General features: G+C 38.7%; 1 protein-coding gene across 1 annotated transcript in view; it reads left to right on the forward strand.

Annotated features, from left to right (window-relative positions):
• The window catches only part of LOC122792232 (lysophospholipid acyltransferase 2-like), a 751,818-nt gene that overhangs the window by 269,829 nt on the left and 463,963 nt on the right, over positions 1-18,026 (forward strand). Inside the window, exon 3 of the mRNA XM_044059980.1 lies at positions 605-682. Coding sequence (XP_043915915.1) covers positions 605-682 — 78 coding nt within the window. The remainder of the gene's footprint in view (positions 1-604; positions 683-18,026) is intronic.

Raw genomic sequence — 18,026 nt, forward strand, 5'->3', positions numbered from 1 at the left:
AAACAGTAAGATGTTTACAAATAGTGAAATAATGTACATGTGAAGCAGCCACAAAGGCTAGATTGTGTTGCATTAGGCTGTAAGAATGTATGTGCATAACGCAGTAATTAGCATTATGGTCTGTCTTTGAAAGAGGACACGTTTCAAGTAGCTAAGAGGGTACAGGGGTGATTATGTACTGCCATGTGCAATTTTGGCCAAACTCATACATGTATTAATGATTTAATGCAGGAGTAAAAGTTACAATGTTTGCAAAAGTAACCATGTTGATAAACAAGCAGAAACAGTGCAACAGGTATGTAATACCACCAGTTATGCACATCCCCAGACAGCATGGTAACAGTTGATGAAAAAGACCCAGTCCCCTGTTACTAGTTTGCTCATGCGACGTGTAGATAAATACATCTTAAGGAATATAAATGCTACATTAAGTAAAATGTCCAGTAGGTAAATGAGGAAAGGTATGTGTAGTCACTAAAAAATAATGTTGCAAGTAGATTTATGTTGTCTGATCTTCAAATGTTTAATGTTGTTAAGCCCATCATTTATGCAATTTTCTCAAATGACTTTTGTAATTAAATATTTATTCTCTCTTTCTCCTTAGGTACACAGTGCACTTTGTTGCAGAAGTTATTATGTCCTACTTTATCCTAGTGACTACAGATGTGAAACACGTTCACAAGTAAGTAATCTACTCTGAAGTTAAATTTCATTGGTTGGTATAGACAACCTAGCTTATTTGATCTGCACATCTGATCTTTAAACTTTTGCCACTGAATAAACAATGTATAGTCATTCCCTTTCCACTGTGATTTCAGTCTGTTATTTTGCAAACAACAGCTATATTTCTGTTTTCTGCCCAACCACCATAGGAAAATTTGAATAAATCAGGTATTTTTGTTTAAATATACTAAGTACTAAAACCTTTATGTAACTTTAATAATGTTTGATGACATTTAGTTAATGTGGAAAACAATCTAATTACAGAGCTGTTGAACTGCTTTGCTCACATCAAGATATAACACTTTTGCTTTACTGATGCAGGGGAGCAGTACAAATTATCAGTACAAGCCTACAACAGACACAAACTGTTGCTTCACTGAACAGCATATAAACTGATTACCAAATAATTCAGAAAATCCATAAAAATTAAGCAAATGATGCAAATAAGCAAAAATAGTCATAAATTCATAACCGTGAGAATAACAACATTGCATCTCATGGTTATACCCCCATATACTTGTTATGCAGACTACACTGTGTCCAGGACCCCAGGTACTGCTGTGATCCCCATATCACCACATGCCACCTTTATATAACAGAAACAGGTAACAAAAAAAGCAACAAAGGGCAACAAAAAGAAACAAAAGCAAGTTAAAAAACAGCACTAAACATATCATATACCAAATGCTAATATCTGCTATAATGTCCACAGGAGAATTATTGTATTGTGGGGTATGTAGCTGCTAACAAGCACCTTTTTAATACCACTTTTAAGGTCATTATTTACAGATTTCTTGAATAATAATTATCCTGTAAACATAGCTGTGCAGTATCTTACCATAACGGTAAATATCCTTGCCTTCACTGCTGCAGTATTCTTAAAATATGGAATTCCCTAGCATTGAAGCCGGCTAGTCTACCAAAGTCTTCTGTTGCTTTAAAGGTGCATTGAATGTTACCCAAATGTTCCTTGCATAGCATAGGGCATAAACATGACGCTCAGGCCTACCATAGTCAGAACTGATTGCTCCAGCAGGAACACCAGCCCAAGGAACCCAAGAGGTAATCTGTACATCCAGGAAGGCAAAGTACTAGGGGGAAGGAGGGAGAGAGCAAATACTGCAGCATTGAAGGCAAAGACATCTATCATTATGATAAGATTCTACCAACCGTACCATGTCTTTACATTCACCACTGCGATATTCTTAACAAATGGGAGAGTGCCAAAGCTCAAGAGGAAATTAGGGAGTGGAAAGGAGCAAAAGAGTGCTGGTGATTGTACAGCTGTTGAGTTGCTGATTGAAGTTCTCAGATACACTCCACACTATACCTGTCCTCACAAGTACATCGAATACTGCAAACTCTCCAGCTTCCATCTTGATACCTTAAATAATATTCTCTCAGTTATTAATTGGTCCTTCCTAAGTCATCTTCCTCTAGATGATGCAGTACTACAATTTAATTGCTTATTTCTTAACATATTCAACTCCCTTGCCCCTCTAGTACTGTAAGAGTCAAATCTATCATATCTCCCTGGCTAACACATTGTTGCCATTCCTTAATGGTAAAAAGAGACAGGGCATGGAAAATTTAGTCCAAAACAAAACTCCCCCTCTCATCTCCAAACCTACAAAGAATTATGCAGCCTCACCAAAAAAACACATCAATAATGACAAGAAAAACTGCTATAACATTTCCCCTACCTCACACAATTCCAACTCAAAAAAAAAATCTGGCACTCCTTAAACCAAATACTACAACCAGGGAAGCCTAAATCTCCTAATCCCTATCCCAACAATACTCCACTAGAAATAGTCTCTAACTTTAACTCATACTTCATTGATATTATCAGCAAATTGATATCTCCTACCTACTCAGACATTCATGCATGCAAATAATCACTCACACTCTCCTGCATCCACTAATTCTACAAAAAAAAACTTTCTCCTTGACTACAGTAGCTACTAGATATATTAAATCCTTACTTCTCAAATTGAAACCCTGTTCCCCCTCAGCTGACAATATACTTCCTTTCTTTCTCCATGTAGCAGCTAAGTCACTTGCCTTTCCAGTCTCCATACTTATCAATCGCTCTTTAACCAAATCAAAAGTCCCCGCAATCAGGAAAAAAATCTTTACCATACCCATTCACAAAGGAAGTAACTCCACAGAACTCGCCAACTTCAGGTCCATAGTTATTCTATCCCCTCAATCCAAAATATTAGAGAAATGTGTACACAAACAGATCCTGCAACACCTCATTCAAGAAAATCTACTTACCCCCACACAACATGGTTTTCACCCTAAACACAGTATACCTCAACAGCATTTATATCCTTCACCTAAACTGTCTCCCAAGCCAGAGATAATAAACTGATCTCATGCCTATTCCACGACCTATCAAAATCATTTCACAGTCTCCCACCAACTCTTACTAGCCAAACCCACCAACATGAATCTTTCCACTTCTGCTGTTTCCTGGTTTGCTAGTTACCTTAGTGACCAACTCCAATCTGTCAAATGGCTCTCCTCTCTCTCCCCTGCACTTCCAGTCCAGCAGGAAATTTAACAAGGATCTGTTCTTAGTCCTTTACTGTTCAACATCTTTATCAATTGTTTGTATACTTCTTGTCCACTCTCATCACTAGTCCAATATGCAGATGACTTCACAGTCATCACCATAGCCAATTCCCTACTGGAACTAATCTCCATTATGCAGAAATCCTTCTTATCCATTGAAAATTGGCTCTCAAACAACCAAGTAATCCTAAATCCTAAAAAGACCAAAGTCTTGCTCTTTCTTCCCAAAACTTAAAGCAACCTTAAATCTACCATCTCGATCGCATCCATAAATAACACAACTATTACAGCTGAATCTCATAGCAAGCTACTGGGGGTCATAATCGACAATTAGTTTAAATTTGATATACACATTCTAAACAGTATTAAAAAAAACATCAGAAACCTGGACTCCTTTACAGAAATAAAAACACCTTTCAAACAATGCAAAAATTTCCCTCTCCCATGCCTACCTCCTTCCAACCCTATTATATGGCTTGCAAATATTCACTAACCTACAGACCTCTCTTTTAACTAAACTGGAAAACACATACAATAAAGCTGCCAGATTTGCTGCCAATCAGACCTACTATTCTCACCACTGTCTCTCTCTTAAAAGCTTACACTGGTTAGAATTTCCCCACCAACTACTTTTCTCTCAGCTTCAAATCATACATTCCGTCTTGTACCTACCATCTTTCTGCCCAGACATCTCCTCACCTGTCTCCCTCTACACCCCTTCTCAGGCTCACTGAAGCAAGGGTCAGAAACTCCAAATATACAAGCCCAAAACTAATACTGGGCAAAACCTTTACAGCTACTCTCCTGCTCTGTCCTGGAATAAACTTCGTGTAGATATTAGAAACATTAAACAACCTCATCATTTCAAAATTGCCACCAAAAACATTTTTTGAAGCACCTGGACCTGTCACTGTAAACACCCTCCTTAAACAATCCTTCCTGTTCTCTCTTGCTCCCCCTAACTTCCCCATCCCTTCCTCCACATCTACTCTCTTCTCCTTCTGCTACTCTTATCCTTGCACTACTACTCTACAGTGACACCTACTGGTAAATTGTTTGTCTCTTTACCAGTCCACCTTTACCTTACAGTCCCCTTACCAGTCCATCCTTAGCCTGTCATTAACTAACTACTCTAACTTTCAGCAGCACCACATGTTTACCAACATTGCTCATAGTATATTATGGTTCTCTCGTATACACCAATTGTACTGCTAGAAATGCTTGTTTAAGTTGATATAAGATTGCATATAATTATATATTTTTTTCAACTTTTGCAAACTAAGTACATGCATTTCATATATTTATTATATCTGTGTTATATTGTTTTATGCCCTTTACTTTTTTATACTTTTTTAAAATTTTATATTTTATATATTAAATTTGTGGAGCTTTCGTCCCTAGGCCTCCTCTGAAAAAAGGCTTCAGCTCAGTCGGACTAACCAGGTCAAGAAATGTCAAATAAATAAAATAAATAAATAAAAAATAAAAAGCCATGAAGAATGGCACTAGCAAAACTGGCCCTAACTCTAGAGATACCATCCAACTTGTAGTGCTTGGCAAAGGTATGCGCTGAAGTTCAGGTAGCAACTTCAAGAATAGAATTAGTATCTAAGTCCTTGAAAAAAGCAACAGAAGAAGCCACATCTCTAGTAGAATGAACCTTGACTCAAGAGGGAAGGCTCTTTCCATGAAAAGTGTAACAAAAAGAAATAGCCTTAGAAATCCAAGAAGAAATTATTTGCTTGGATACAGCAAGTCCCAAAAATCTAGGATGAAAAGAAACAAATAACTGATCAGATTTTCTAATAGCCTTAGTCTTATCCAAATAAACCCTGAGTTGCCAATGCACATCCAAAGTATGCAGCACCCTCTCACTGTCAGTTTGTGGAGAGGGGGAAAAGGTAGACAAATTAGTATACTGATTAAGTGACAGCTCATTAATCACCTTAGGCATAAAAGAAGGGTTAGTGTGCAAGGACACTCTGCCCTTATGAAGATCAAAAAAGGCAGACAAGCCATAAAAGCCTGTAACTCAGACACCCATCTGGCAGAAGTAAGAGCTAACAAAAGAACAGTCTTCCAGGAACAATGTTGCAAGGAAGCTGAAGCAGCAGCTCAAAAGGAGCCTGAGTCAACTTCTCCCAAACAAAATTAACATCCCAGGAAAGGAGGAACAGCCTTCCTGGAGGTCTAATATTAAGGACGCCTTTAAGAAATTGTTTCTCCTCAAATCTAGAAGCTAAAGAAGGAGAAAAAGGCAGACAAGCAGAGATAGCTGATAATTGGACCTTAATAGAAAAAAGGCCAAACCAGCATTGAGCAACTCACACAAATAACAGAGTACCAAGGGAACACCCACAGTAAGTGGTTCCAGGTTATGAGAGAGACACCAAAGAGAAAACCTCTTCCGAGTAGGATTTCCTAGTAGTAGGTTTTCTGGCCTCCTGCAGGACTTGCAGCACATCTTCAGAAAAAAAAGGTGTCTTTGAGGAATCAAAATCCTGTCACCCACAGTGGCAATTGAAGTGTGGTCAGGTGGGAATGGATGAGAGATCCCTTGTCTTGTGAGAGTAAATCCACCCTGTGAGGTAACTTGTGATGATTGCTCCTGGCTAAATGCAGAAGAAGAAGGAACCAGTGCTGTTGTAGCCAAAAGGGAGTCACCGAGTTTTTGGGAGCATCCTGTTGAATTTTGAACAAGGCTTTCGGAATGAGAGGAAGAGAAGGGAATGCATAAAAAAAATCTCCTTCCAAGAAAATGAGAGGGCGTCCACCTTCCACACCAGAGAACCTGAGATTGGCACAAAACAGAGGAAGTTGTCTGTTGAGAGGGGAGGCAAAAATATCTACTTGAGGAGTATCCCCCTGGAGGATAATATCCAGAAACACATCCCTGTGAAGCATCCATTCATGGAACTGAGTTAAGGATTTGCTCAGAGTGTCTGCCACAATGTTCTGACCAGAAGGGATATAAACTGCCTGAAGTCACTTTACTTGACAGCAAGATCCCATACCAGAAGTGCCAACCAGCAAAGAAGATAAGATCTCGTTCCTACCTGTTTGTTGATATACCATACCACTGTGGTATTGTCTGTGAACACCTTGAGAGACCCTGGAAAGAAAATTGGATGAAAGGCCTGAAGAGCCAGCAGAAGAACTCTCATTTCTTTGACATTTTTTGTGCTCCTTCTGCTGACGAGGTGACCACACCCCCTGAACTTTTAGGGAGCCAAATGTCACCCCCATCCCATGTCTGAATCATCTGTGAACAATTCCTGAGAGAGAAGCAGAGGAGGAAAAGGGATCCCTGGATTTAGAGACAACTGCTAAATCCACCAGTGAAGTTTCTGTCTGAGACAAGGAAGAGGAACTACAAAGTCTAGACAATATGAATGTTGAAGCCACACCGACTTCAGAAACGACTGAAACTTTCTCATGTGAAGTTTGGCTAGAGGGAGCATTGGAATGGTGGAAGCCATGAAACCCAGAGCTCTCAGAAACTCCCTGGCAGTAATGGAAGCCACAGGAAGAAGAGTATGAAAGAAAGAAGTGAGAGTTAAGGTCTTTGGAGGGGGCATTGAAGCCAGCATTGGCACTGTCTGAATCCTGCAACCCAGGAAAACATGATCCTGAGAAGGAGTCAGAGAAGTATTTTTAAATTTATAGTGACCCCCAGACTCTGAAGAAGGGAAATGGCAAAATGAAGATTTTGTGAAAAGGTCTCTAGAGAGAATGCCTGAATCAACAAGTAAGGAAATATTTGGATCCCTTGAAGCCCGAAAAAAGCAATCATAGGAGCAAGGCATTTGCTGAACACCCTCGGGACAGTAGAAAGGCCAAAGGGCAAAGCAGAGAACTGAAAATGCCAGGAAGCAACAGAGAAATGTAAGAACTTCCTGAAAAGAGGATGGATAGAAATATGGAACTAAGCACCCTTGAGATCCAGAGGCACAATATAGGCCTGAGGGAGCAAGAGAGGAAGCAGAATCTGAAGGGACAACATCCGAAAAGAAGGCACTTTTAGAAAAGTGTTTAGATGAGAGACGTCTGGAGTAGGCATCCATAGCTCTCTTTCATGGGCACTAGAAACAGTCTGGACTAGAACCAACTAGAACCAACCCTTTCCCCCTTTGGGACACAGGCACCTCGTGAAAGTACCCTGAGTGAAAAGATTTTGAAGAACTTCCGGGAAAAAGGAAAGTTTTTCCTGAGGAGGCTGGGGAATGTGCATAAAAGGAAGATGGGATTTTCATACCATGAAATACCCCTGATGAATGATTGACAGAACCCAAGAATCCTAAGTGATCTGAAGCCAAACAGGAAAAGAAAGAGAAAGGCAAAGAGAAAGAGGAATGTGGCTGGGAAGGGATGGATATTCATACAGCACCTGATTTGTCTAGAAAGGAAAGCTTCAGAGTCCCTGAAAACTGAGGAGCCTTAGCAGGAGGATCCCATTTATCACTTTTCTTACCTTTAGTAGAAGGGTGAGATTGCCTATGAACAAAGGTAGGCTTAGCAGGGTAGTTTCTCTGAACTTTAGACACAGTAAAAACAAACATATGTTTAAGCTGTTGTAAGTCCTTATCTTTATCATGAAGGGACTTAAACAACTAGCAGCAGCTTCTCCAAACAAAAGCTTAGAATCCCAGAGGAGCATCCATCAACTTTGCTTTAATATCATCAGGTAGAATTTGAAGCTTAAGCCAAAAATACCTCCTCATCACTGAACCAAAAACAGCAGCCCTAGAAGAGGCATCTACCATATCATAACTACATTTAATAGAATTAAGAACAACTTGAGAGGAAGTCCCTAGCAAGGAAAGAATAGAAGTTTTATCCTCAGAGTCTGGAAAATCAGAAATAAGTTGACAGGCCTGAGAAAAAAGAGCCAACACATAACTAGACATATGGCTCTGATAATTAATACCTGAAAAGCTAGGGTAGCAGAAGTGTAAACCTCCTTACCCAGCCTTTCCATAACTCTGCTGTCCTTGTCAGAAGGCATTAACTTGGTGAAGGAAGCAATTGAGATTGCTTATCAGAGGCTACAGACACTACAGAGAGGTCAGCAGCAGGACATCTGTATAAAAAATAACAGTCCTCAGGCACCCTATAAAACTTGTCAGGTTTCTTGGGAGCAGGGGACGGAGAATCAGGCATGAGAGGAATTGGAAAAAAGCATCCAGCAAAGCAGCTAAAACAGGAGGAATAGCCACAGGCTTAGGAGATTCCAACTGCAGCAACTCATTGTACAGCTTATGGATATCAGAGACCTGAGCACAATCCCACTTAAAATCCATCATCCTAGAGAGTGTGTCTCCAAAGGAAATTTTCACAAAAGGAACATCAGGGCTAAAAGAGTCCTCCTCCTTTGACCCATAGTCCAAAAGAGAAGGAATTTGAGTAGAATAAGTCATGGATTCTTCATTAGAATCTGAATCAAACACAGAAGAATCCTGTTCTCTAGGCCAAAGAGGAGCATGAACAGAAATGCCTTGAGGAGGCTTTAAGGACATTAAAGCAGTAAATAGCCCCTGAGTAAAGGCCTGCCACTCACTTTGTAGATCCCTAGGATCAGAAGAAACATGTTTTTGTTTCTTTTTTAAGGGAATGCCCCCGTCAAAAAACTGAGAAGGCTCAGACCCAGAATGACTGTTGAGAATAGTAGACGGAACTTCTTCCCCAACTAAAAATGGTGGAACTCCCCTAGGCCCCTCGGAAAAAGTCAACCGTGCTTCTCCCTGAATGTCTGAGACAGACGTCTGTAAACCTCTTCAGAAGTGCTGCCAACCAGATCCTCACCGGCCTCCAGCATGGTCATGGCAGAGAAATCTGACAACACAACCGGGTTTGTAACAACCTCAGGAGAAACACTTGGCAGCGGCTGGACAGCAGAAGATTCCTATCGTACCTTTTTCTCCTTCTTCTTCCCTAATGGCTGACCCTCAGGGTGGAAGATTCCTTCCATTGTATCTTTAGCCAAAAGCTTATCCACTAGTTCTCAAAATACAAGGAAATGGAAGAAAGTCTACTGCAAAGGGTTTTCGGGATGAACACCTGACAAATTTAACAAGACGTAAGGTCATGAGAAGCTTCTAGACAAAAAAAACATTTATTGTGGCAGTCTTTATGGGAAGTCTGTCTCCCCCACTGCCATTTACCCTTCCTGGATGACATTAACCACAAGGAGCACAAAACAAAACAAGAAAAAACAATAAAAAAAAAAAAAACAATGGAGCACTTATTTACAACTGCAAAGAAGTCACAGGAGTACAAAAATATGTTCAACTGGCTGAATACGGATGCAGGTAAACATACCGATGGTGAAAAGATACATTCAGACTAGAGGCAAAGCGGTTCTGACTATGGTAGACCTGAACATCACTTTTATGCCCTATGCTATGCAAGGAACATTTGACTGACTTTCAGTGTACCTTTAAAGCAACAGGAGTCTTTGGTAGACTGGCCAGACATCGGGCTTCCATGGCAGAGAAACCCCTATATTAAGAATACTACAGCAGTGAATGTAAGGACATCCTTATGTATCACTGTTCACAGCACTTAACAGCTCATATTAATATACATCCAGATGGTAACATTCCTGTTGTCTTATATACTTTGAAACAAATGCTCTTTTAGCTCCTTAATTTATGCTCATTCTTGCCTTTCCTTCCCTACGCTTCTTTGTCGCTTAGAAATTTCCTTCTTACTTATGTCATGTATCATCTGACAGGTTACAACTGTTTACTCTAAAAACAGCTATTTTTTTTCATGTTCCATTTCTTTCATGACCCTATCCATCTAGTAGTTCTGCTCAATTACATTTGCCATCCTTTTTTTCTCAAAACAGGGCTGTCCTTGCTTTGTTGATTAGTGTGCTCCTCCATTGTCTTTGACGTTGATTAATTTCCCCTAATTCTCCATTGTCTCCAAAGATTATGCTTGAAGAATACTTTGCATTCTTATCAAAAAACAGGATTCAAGCTGGTATTATTCATTTATACCTTAGTTATTAAGTTAAAACAAGAGATGAGTGCTTTTGTCCTTATCAGAGATTCCTCACACATGAACACACATGTGTGTATATACAGAACATGCAGTCAATAGGAGCAGTAGGCAATGTAAACTCTACACACATATATATAAGCCCGGGGTTATGATGCGTTACAGTAGTAATATCATTGGCATCTGTGATATTATTAAGCAAAACTAGAAAATATTAATGTGTGATGATAGTTTGAAAGGAATATTAGATACTGAACCGAAGTTTGGTTTTAGGTGTAATAGTAATCTAAAGATTTGCTATGCTGTGAACCAAGTATAAGGCAAAATCATGGGCCTATATCCAATAGAATAGGAACTTTTTCTTGTAGGCGCTGCAAAGCCTGCCCCTATGTTAGTGATAGAAATTATTTTCTACATCCTGTTACCAATAGGAGATATGTTTTCAGATTATATGCCGATTGTAAAACTGACAATGTAGTTTATTTGGCACAGTGTAAGTCCTGCCCCAGCTTTTATGTAGGCAAGACTAACTGTAAGTTAAAAACTAGGATATTAAATCATATGTCTTCCATAAGGTTAAAGGATGAACGTAATGCTTTGTATCAACACATATTGACTTTTCCAAATCATGCTTTTTCCTTTATGGTTATACAAGTTATCAGAATGAATAAAAGAGAGGGGATGTTGTCAATGTTACCGAGTATAATGAGCTTAAATGGATAATAGAACTAGCAGGAGATCACTTACCTGGCTAAAACACCACTATTCCTTTAAAATCAGCCCTAAAAAAAAGAGGCGGGCAGTATATTGAATGTGATTGGATCTAAATGCTTTAAATGTCCTATATAGGATGGTTTTAATTGTGCTTTGTATTGTCTGAAAAAGGGCTTGTCCCGAAAGCGCAGTTTTTTATATTTTATTAAAAGCTTGTGACGATCTGTTGGACTCTGCTCTTTATTTCTCTTTTTCTTGCAATGTGAAAGTCAAAGAGTTTCACTTTCATTGTTTCACTCGTGTCTTCAAAAGCTTTTTGTACCTATAACATCATTTGGAATGCAGTGTTCAACGTCTTTGAGAAATATTATTTGGCTGTTTCTGCAGTGAAATTATTTCATGATTTTGAATCTGATGTAAAAAAAAGTTTTAGATTTCATTTTACTGTGTCTAAATTGACTGGTTTTTTTTTTATTTCATTTGGTACAACATTTGGAGTCATGTACAGGAATTGTGCCTGACTCCTTTGTAAGGGAATAACTTTCATTTCAGACGTCTAGCAAGTTTAATTCCCAGTAACCACTTTTTTTTTATCTTGCTGAGATATTACTGCTGTCAACTGATAAGTTGTTTTTATTATTATTTATTTATTATTTACTTGTCCTTTGTTAACTGGGTTGGTCCACTGGGCTGGTGGCTCATATTCAATGGAGATCCAAGGAGAAAAGCTCCATATAAAGAAAACAAGTTACAAAAATGTATAGCAATATTATTTATTTTATTTTAAGCAATACTACATATTTGGATGCTTGACGAACTTTCTTATATAGTCCATGTGTCTCTCATTTATCAGCTTTAGTTCCTCAACACTTTTGCTCTGTTTGATGACCATGGTTTAGGCTTACATGAATGCAAAATCTTGTTAAGGGCAGGTATAACAGGGAGAAAACTTAACCTAACCATTAATCTGTTGATTTGGCTGCAGTAATGAATTGCTTCATCTCACAGCAAGAGGTTCTCTGATTCGATCCTCGGCTGGGGTGCCTTCTGTGCAGAGTCTGCATGTCCTCCCTGTGATCGCGTGGGTTTCCACCGGGTGCTCCGGTTTCCTCCCACATCCCAAAAGACATGCGGTAGGTGGATTGGACACTCTAAATTGGCCCTAGGTGTGAGTGCGTACATGTGTGTGCCTTCTGTGGAAGGTTGATCATTGGGCTGGCAACTCGACACTGTAAAAAAACTCCACTGCCAGTCATGAGCGGACAGGTGATCCGCTGTGGTGACCCCTAACTGGAAAAGGCTGAAAGAAGAAGAATAAATTGCTTCGTAAGAGTACAAGCTAACATGGATGAAGCAAGGGTGATTGTCAGCTGGTGTTCCTGTTTCCCCAGTATGAAGACATCTGTCAGCTAGAAAGGCAACTCTGTTTTCAACAATTAGGCATCTTATTCAATAGTAGAAATGTTGTACCTAATAGATTTGAATTTCAGAGTTTAACAGGTGTTGTCATATTGTATACTTGAGACTGTATTCTGCAGTATTGTTCATATTAAAACATTCCATGAGCTTTGATAATATTGCTTATCAATGGCTTTCTTCTGCAATTATTTGCTTGGTATGACATCTTGATGATTGGAATACCCAGCACATAAGAATATAGTATATGTAAGTATGTTCATATGTGTGTGTGTGTGTGTATACATTTATGTATGTATTTTTATTTTTATTTATTTTACATTTGTTGACCGGGCTATGTCCATTTTCAGCAGAGGCCCGGGGAGATAAGCTCAGATGAAAAACAATGACAAAATCATGACTAAATTATATACAAATTAAGGTAAACAATGCACAGTGCAGGTACATTAGTAAGATATAATCGAGGGATCAAAAGTAAATAGCATAGTGGAAAATAATCAGGTATAAGTAGTATAATGCACATGCAGTTTCAACACATGATATACAAGTGAGTAAGGCAGCTGATTTTATACAATTAATTAGTTCAAAAGTATTCACATTAATGTCATTAAGAAGATGGAATATATATAAATGAGAAGGTTTGCTGTTATTAAGATAAGGAAGTTGATTACTGAGAAGAAGAGAGTAGGCTGAATGTAGTAAGAAGAGCTAGTTGATCAATCAGGTTCAGTACAGGAGCGCAACCAGTGTATTTTGAGGAAAAGTTTGAAGTTGCCTGAAAAGGATATAGAGGAAGTGAGAAAGTTAATTGTAGAACTATGATTTTCCAATAGTATTAGAAGAGAGTCCCTCCCCTCGCCTCCTTGTTGTTTGATTTACAACACTGACAAGAGGTTTATGTGATGACTGTGAAGTTTCTGCGTTGTAGGGATGATGAGGTAGATAGTATGGGGGTATTTGTATGTTGGTAAAGAGTTTTAAGGACAATGGTCACAGGAATTTAAGGTGATTTTGTAATTCAATTTGATGTTTTTTTCCCCATCCCCATTTCAATGAAAAAGTGACCATATAGATTTTTTCGATGACATCTATTGTGAGAAAGTTAAGGGAGTCTTCACATTTGATGTTGTTCACATTTGCCAAAAAGGACCAAGAGTCTTTACATATGCTTGGGATCGATTTCAGGTATTTGGAAAGTACAGAATCAATATATTTAGCACTCGGGTAACAAATCGAGGATCTACCATCTATGAGAGCCCTCATAGGTGGGTCATGAAAATTTTTATGTACTTTTGGTATCCCAAACATAACAGGGACCTTTGGGTATAAGATGTCAATATATTTGTATAGATCTACATCTATTCTCCCTTCAATAAAGAGGTCCCTGAAATACCCTCTAGTTCTATTAACACAAATGTTCATTTCATTACGTGAAGAGGGTTGGTAAGCAGAAGAGTAAAGGACAGAAAGCATTCTATCAATGTATTCACTCTGTTCAAATATTACTAGCCCACCCCCTTTGTCCGGTTTGGTAACCCTGACTGATGAATCACGTAACCTGTCTAAAGCTTCAAGTTGTTCCTTTGTGACATTAAATTTATTAATTCCTATATGCTCATCCTTGACCATGTATCTAATGTCTAATTCGCATGCATTTTCGAACATGCGTAAAACAACATGGATAGGTGGATTGAAGGTACTAGGAAGTTTAAATTGATTAGCAACATGGTCAGTACAGTCATGAAATAATAGACTCAAATTTAATTTCCTCACAAAGCATTTGAGGTCAATGAGCACCCTAGCAATATCACACCTCCTCGAGGGAACAAATGTATTGCCTAAGGCTAAGAGTTCGATTAGCTCTGGTTCTAATATTAAAGACGAAAAATTATAAATAGAGAAATCACCCTGGTTGTTTTTCAATACAATAGGCAACCTATTAGATAATTCATCGATCTGCGGAAAGTTGGTCAATTCCGTTTCTTGTTCGCTCCTTTGTTCCCTGCTTTGTACATGGGGTTGTTCCGGTTGTCTAAAAAAAGTTGGTTAGAATTGTGTTGTGTATTAACACTAGCTTGAGCAACATTAGGAGTAACCGAATTCCCATGTTTGTTCCTGTTTCTATTGCTCCTCCTAGGAACAGTTACATTACCCGAACTGGATGGGCCATCACTCTCTGTAAGCGTCTCAGGAGTCTCATCAATGTCATGGTCAACAACATTAACATTAGACCCAGAGTTTTTATGGCTATAAACCAATTTTGGATAAGCTTTTCCCTCTTGATAAGACTGTCTGTCTGTAAAAAGCTTCCTTGATTTATTTGATTTAATCTTCACTAAATAGGTGTCAATACTAGAGAAAATTCGAGCATAGTCGAATTTAAATCTAGAAAAGTTAGTGTCAACTTTAATTTCTTCATCTAAGGAACAAGCTTCAGCTGTAAGTTTATCAATGTAAGTGGAATAATGTTTAATTACTAACTCAATTAGTTCAGCACCCTGTTTCTGAAAAAGAGATCTTAAGTCTGTCAGAAAAGCTTCATCTGTAATAAGTCCTGATGGAGAGAAATTACTTCTCAAGCCTTTTGGAATCATGTCTTCATTTAAGCACTGTTTAAAATAAGCAACTTCAAGTTGCAATTTTCTAAGTTTAAACATTTTGCTGTCCAATAGTTTTAGTCTGTCGACCATAGAAGCCATAGGAACATCTGGGACATTTTGAACAGGCACCGGTGGAACATTTTGGAGTGGTTTGATAAAAACAAAAATGTCACCTGTGTTCTGTATCCACTCAGCTATAGATGGTCCGCCGATAAGTGCATCTTGGCAGTTAGCCCCAATTCGTTAGTGGATGGAAGGTGTAGTTGTAATATTTAAGCCATCCGCTTCTGTCAACAGTTCAGTATTTTCTCTACATGGCTGTGCCGCTGGAATGGTATTCTGTGAGTCCGATGGACCTATTCCAATACTCTGAGGAACACAGAGACCATTGCGTTCGATATAATCCAGATGGTTGTTGAAAGCATCAAGCCTTTGGGAAACCGCTAACAACAAAGCGGCAATGTCAATGTTATCAATGTTGCCAGGTGAATTAGACCCAAAAATGATAGGGCTAGTAGGACTGTTCCCTCGTTCCGAAGCCATCTCAAAACTAATAACGATATAAACACAAGTAGACAAACAAGTGAAAAAAGGCTTTGAAACAAGTAGAAATCCAACCGCTCTTTTTTCCTAAACGCAGATTTATTAAACAATGCACAACGCGTTTCCGCTACTCACAATCGGTAGATTCTTCAGAGGAAGGTATAACAAAGGGCGCCAAAAAATGCAGTTTAAATTAACTTGGCTCCATTACATCACATCATGTTTATTAATATGTACATAAAAGTTTTTATATATTTGCATCTACATATGCAGTGGTTTTATATATAATTATCATAAACCTTTTGTGATATTAATGTCATAACAATGTTCTTCAACATTTTTTGTTTTTATTTTTTGAAATCAGTTATGTGAACTGTTTTAATATTGGTAGTGTGGTGTTATTATTTGTTGCCTATTCCTTAAAGGAAGTGATGTAATGGAGCCAAGTTAATTTAAACTGCATTTTTTGGTGCCCTTTGTTATACCTTCCTCTGAAGAATCTACCGATTGTGAGTAGTGGAAACGCGTTGTGCATTGTTTAATAAATCTGCGTTTAGGAAAGAAGAGCGGTTGGATTTCTACTTGTTTCAAAGCCTTTTTTCACTTGTTTGTCTACTTGTGTTTATATCGTTATTAGTTTTGAGATAGCTTCGGAACGAGGGAACAGTCCTACTAGCCCTATCATTTTTGGGTCTAATTCACCTGGCAACATTGATAACGTTGACATTACCGCTTTGTTGTTAGCGGTTTCCCAAAGGCTTGATGCTTTCAACAACCATCTGGATTATATCGAACGCAATGGTCTCTATATGAATATAGATATATGGGTCTACATCAACCCATCAAAATTACATTTGTGCGAATTTCAGTTTCCCGACTCCACTTCTTTGAAACTTCATTAAACCAAAAGGACAGACTGCCGAAATCCTTTCCCTGTGAAAGAACCACTTGGCCACCATGATGAACTTTGCTCTTTCTTCAATGTAGTGCAATCTTGGAGTTTTTATATTTAAGTGGGGGCCGTAGGGGGGTGAATCCCCCCACTTTGGTGGGTTTAGTTTTGGTCCATTTAGGTGTTTTCTCATGGTGGCCAAGTGGTTCCTGTCACAGGGAAAGGATTTCGGCAGTCCATGATTTCAGATTAATGAAGTTTTGAAGAAGTGGAGTCGAGTAAGTGAAATTCCCCCAAATGTAATTTCGATGGGTCAAAGTAGACCCATATATACATACATATGGGTCTACTTTACATGGTTGACTGTTCAGAAAGTCAACTTTCATATGGCCAAGACCATATGATCAACCTCGAAAAGCCGACCATGTAAAATAAGTAGAAAACACACAACAAACACTTACCTTTCAATTGTTAGCAGGGGGCAAGCTCCCCTGCACTCCCCATTGGGGGCTCCACCCCCCCACACCCTCCCTAACTTAAATATACCAACTCCGAGATTGCACTACAGTGCGGAAGAAGGAAATTTCCCCATTCCGCACTGTACGGAGATAGCAGTTCCCCATGGTCGGCTTTTCGAAAGTCGATCATATGGTCTCGGATATATGAAATTCGACTTTCTGAAAAGTCGACCATGTAAAAGGGACCCATATATGTATATGTATATATATATATATATATATATATATATATATATATATATATATATATGTTTTTTAGTGAAGTTCAAGTTGTTAACAAATGCTATCCAGACCTGTTAAGGTCAAATAACCAAACCATTGTGTAGTATAATTTCAAAGGCCAGTGCACAGTTTTATCCTCCCGTGCAGGGCATATAGTGTTGGTCTGTGATCAATCTCAGAATCATTCTCATGAGTTAGCATCACATGCAATGTGAACAAAGTAGCAGATTTGTTGAGCTACATTTCTAGCAACCCCCAAAAGACTGAATTGCTCACACTGAAAGAGAACATAGTTTTCCCTTAGTTCTGCTTTTTGTGGTGTAGTGATCTTTGCCTTTGGAGACTATGTGAATTAAAGCTATGGAGTCCTTTGATTATCCCTCCAAGTTGGCCAACAATTTACTGTGTGATACATTTATGGAAGTTGCTGTAGATATGCCATCCCACAGAGCACTTTGTCAAACTGTAAAGATAATCAGACTTAAGGGGACTTGTAAGAGTCATCCTGCAGCCCTATATATTGATGGAGTAAACCTTGATGACTGTCCTGTTGGGAGTGGTAAGTTTACATAATCACATCATCTTTCCATCATTTTGCTTCAATTCATACTTGCTGACATGATTCAGAGAAGAAAGATGGGTTCATCCTTTCTGGCCTATAATGGCTGCAGAGTGTTGTTTCAGGTATTCATAAGAAGTTTCCCAAACATGGTCAGAGGAAGTTGCCTTGGTTGGGAAGACAACTGGCTCCTTTTCCAAGCCTTGCTGCTGCCTTTCATTTCTAAACCCTTTATGCTTAGATATAACTAAATT

Source organism: Protopterus annectens, chromosome 1.part2 (assembly GCF_019279795.1).
Source record: "Protopterus annectens isolate FY-2018-M chromosome 1.part2, PAN1.0, whole genome shotgun sequence".
NCBI classification, from domain to species: Eukaryota; Metazoa; Chordata; order Ceratodontiformes; family Protopteridae; genus Protopterus; species Protopterus annectens.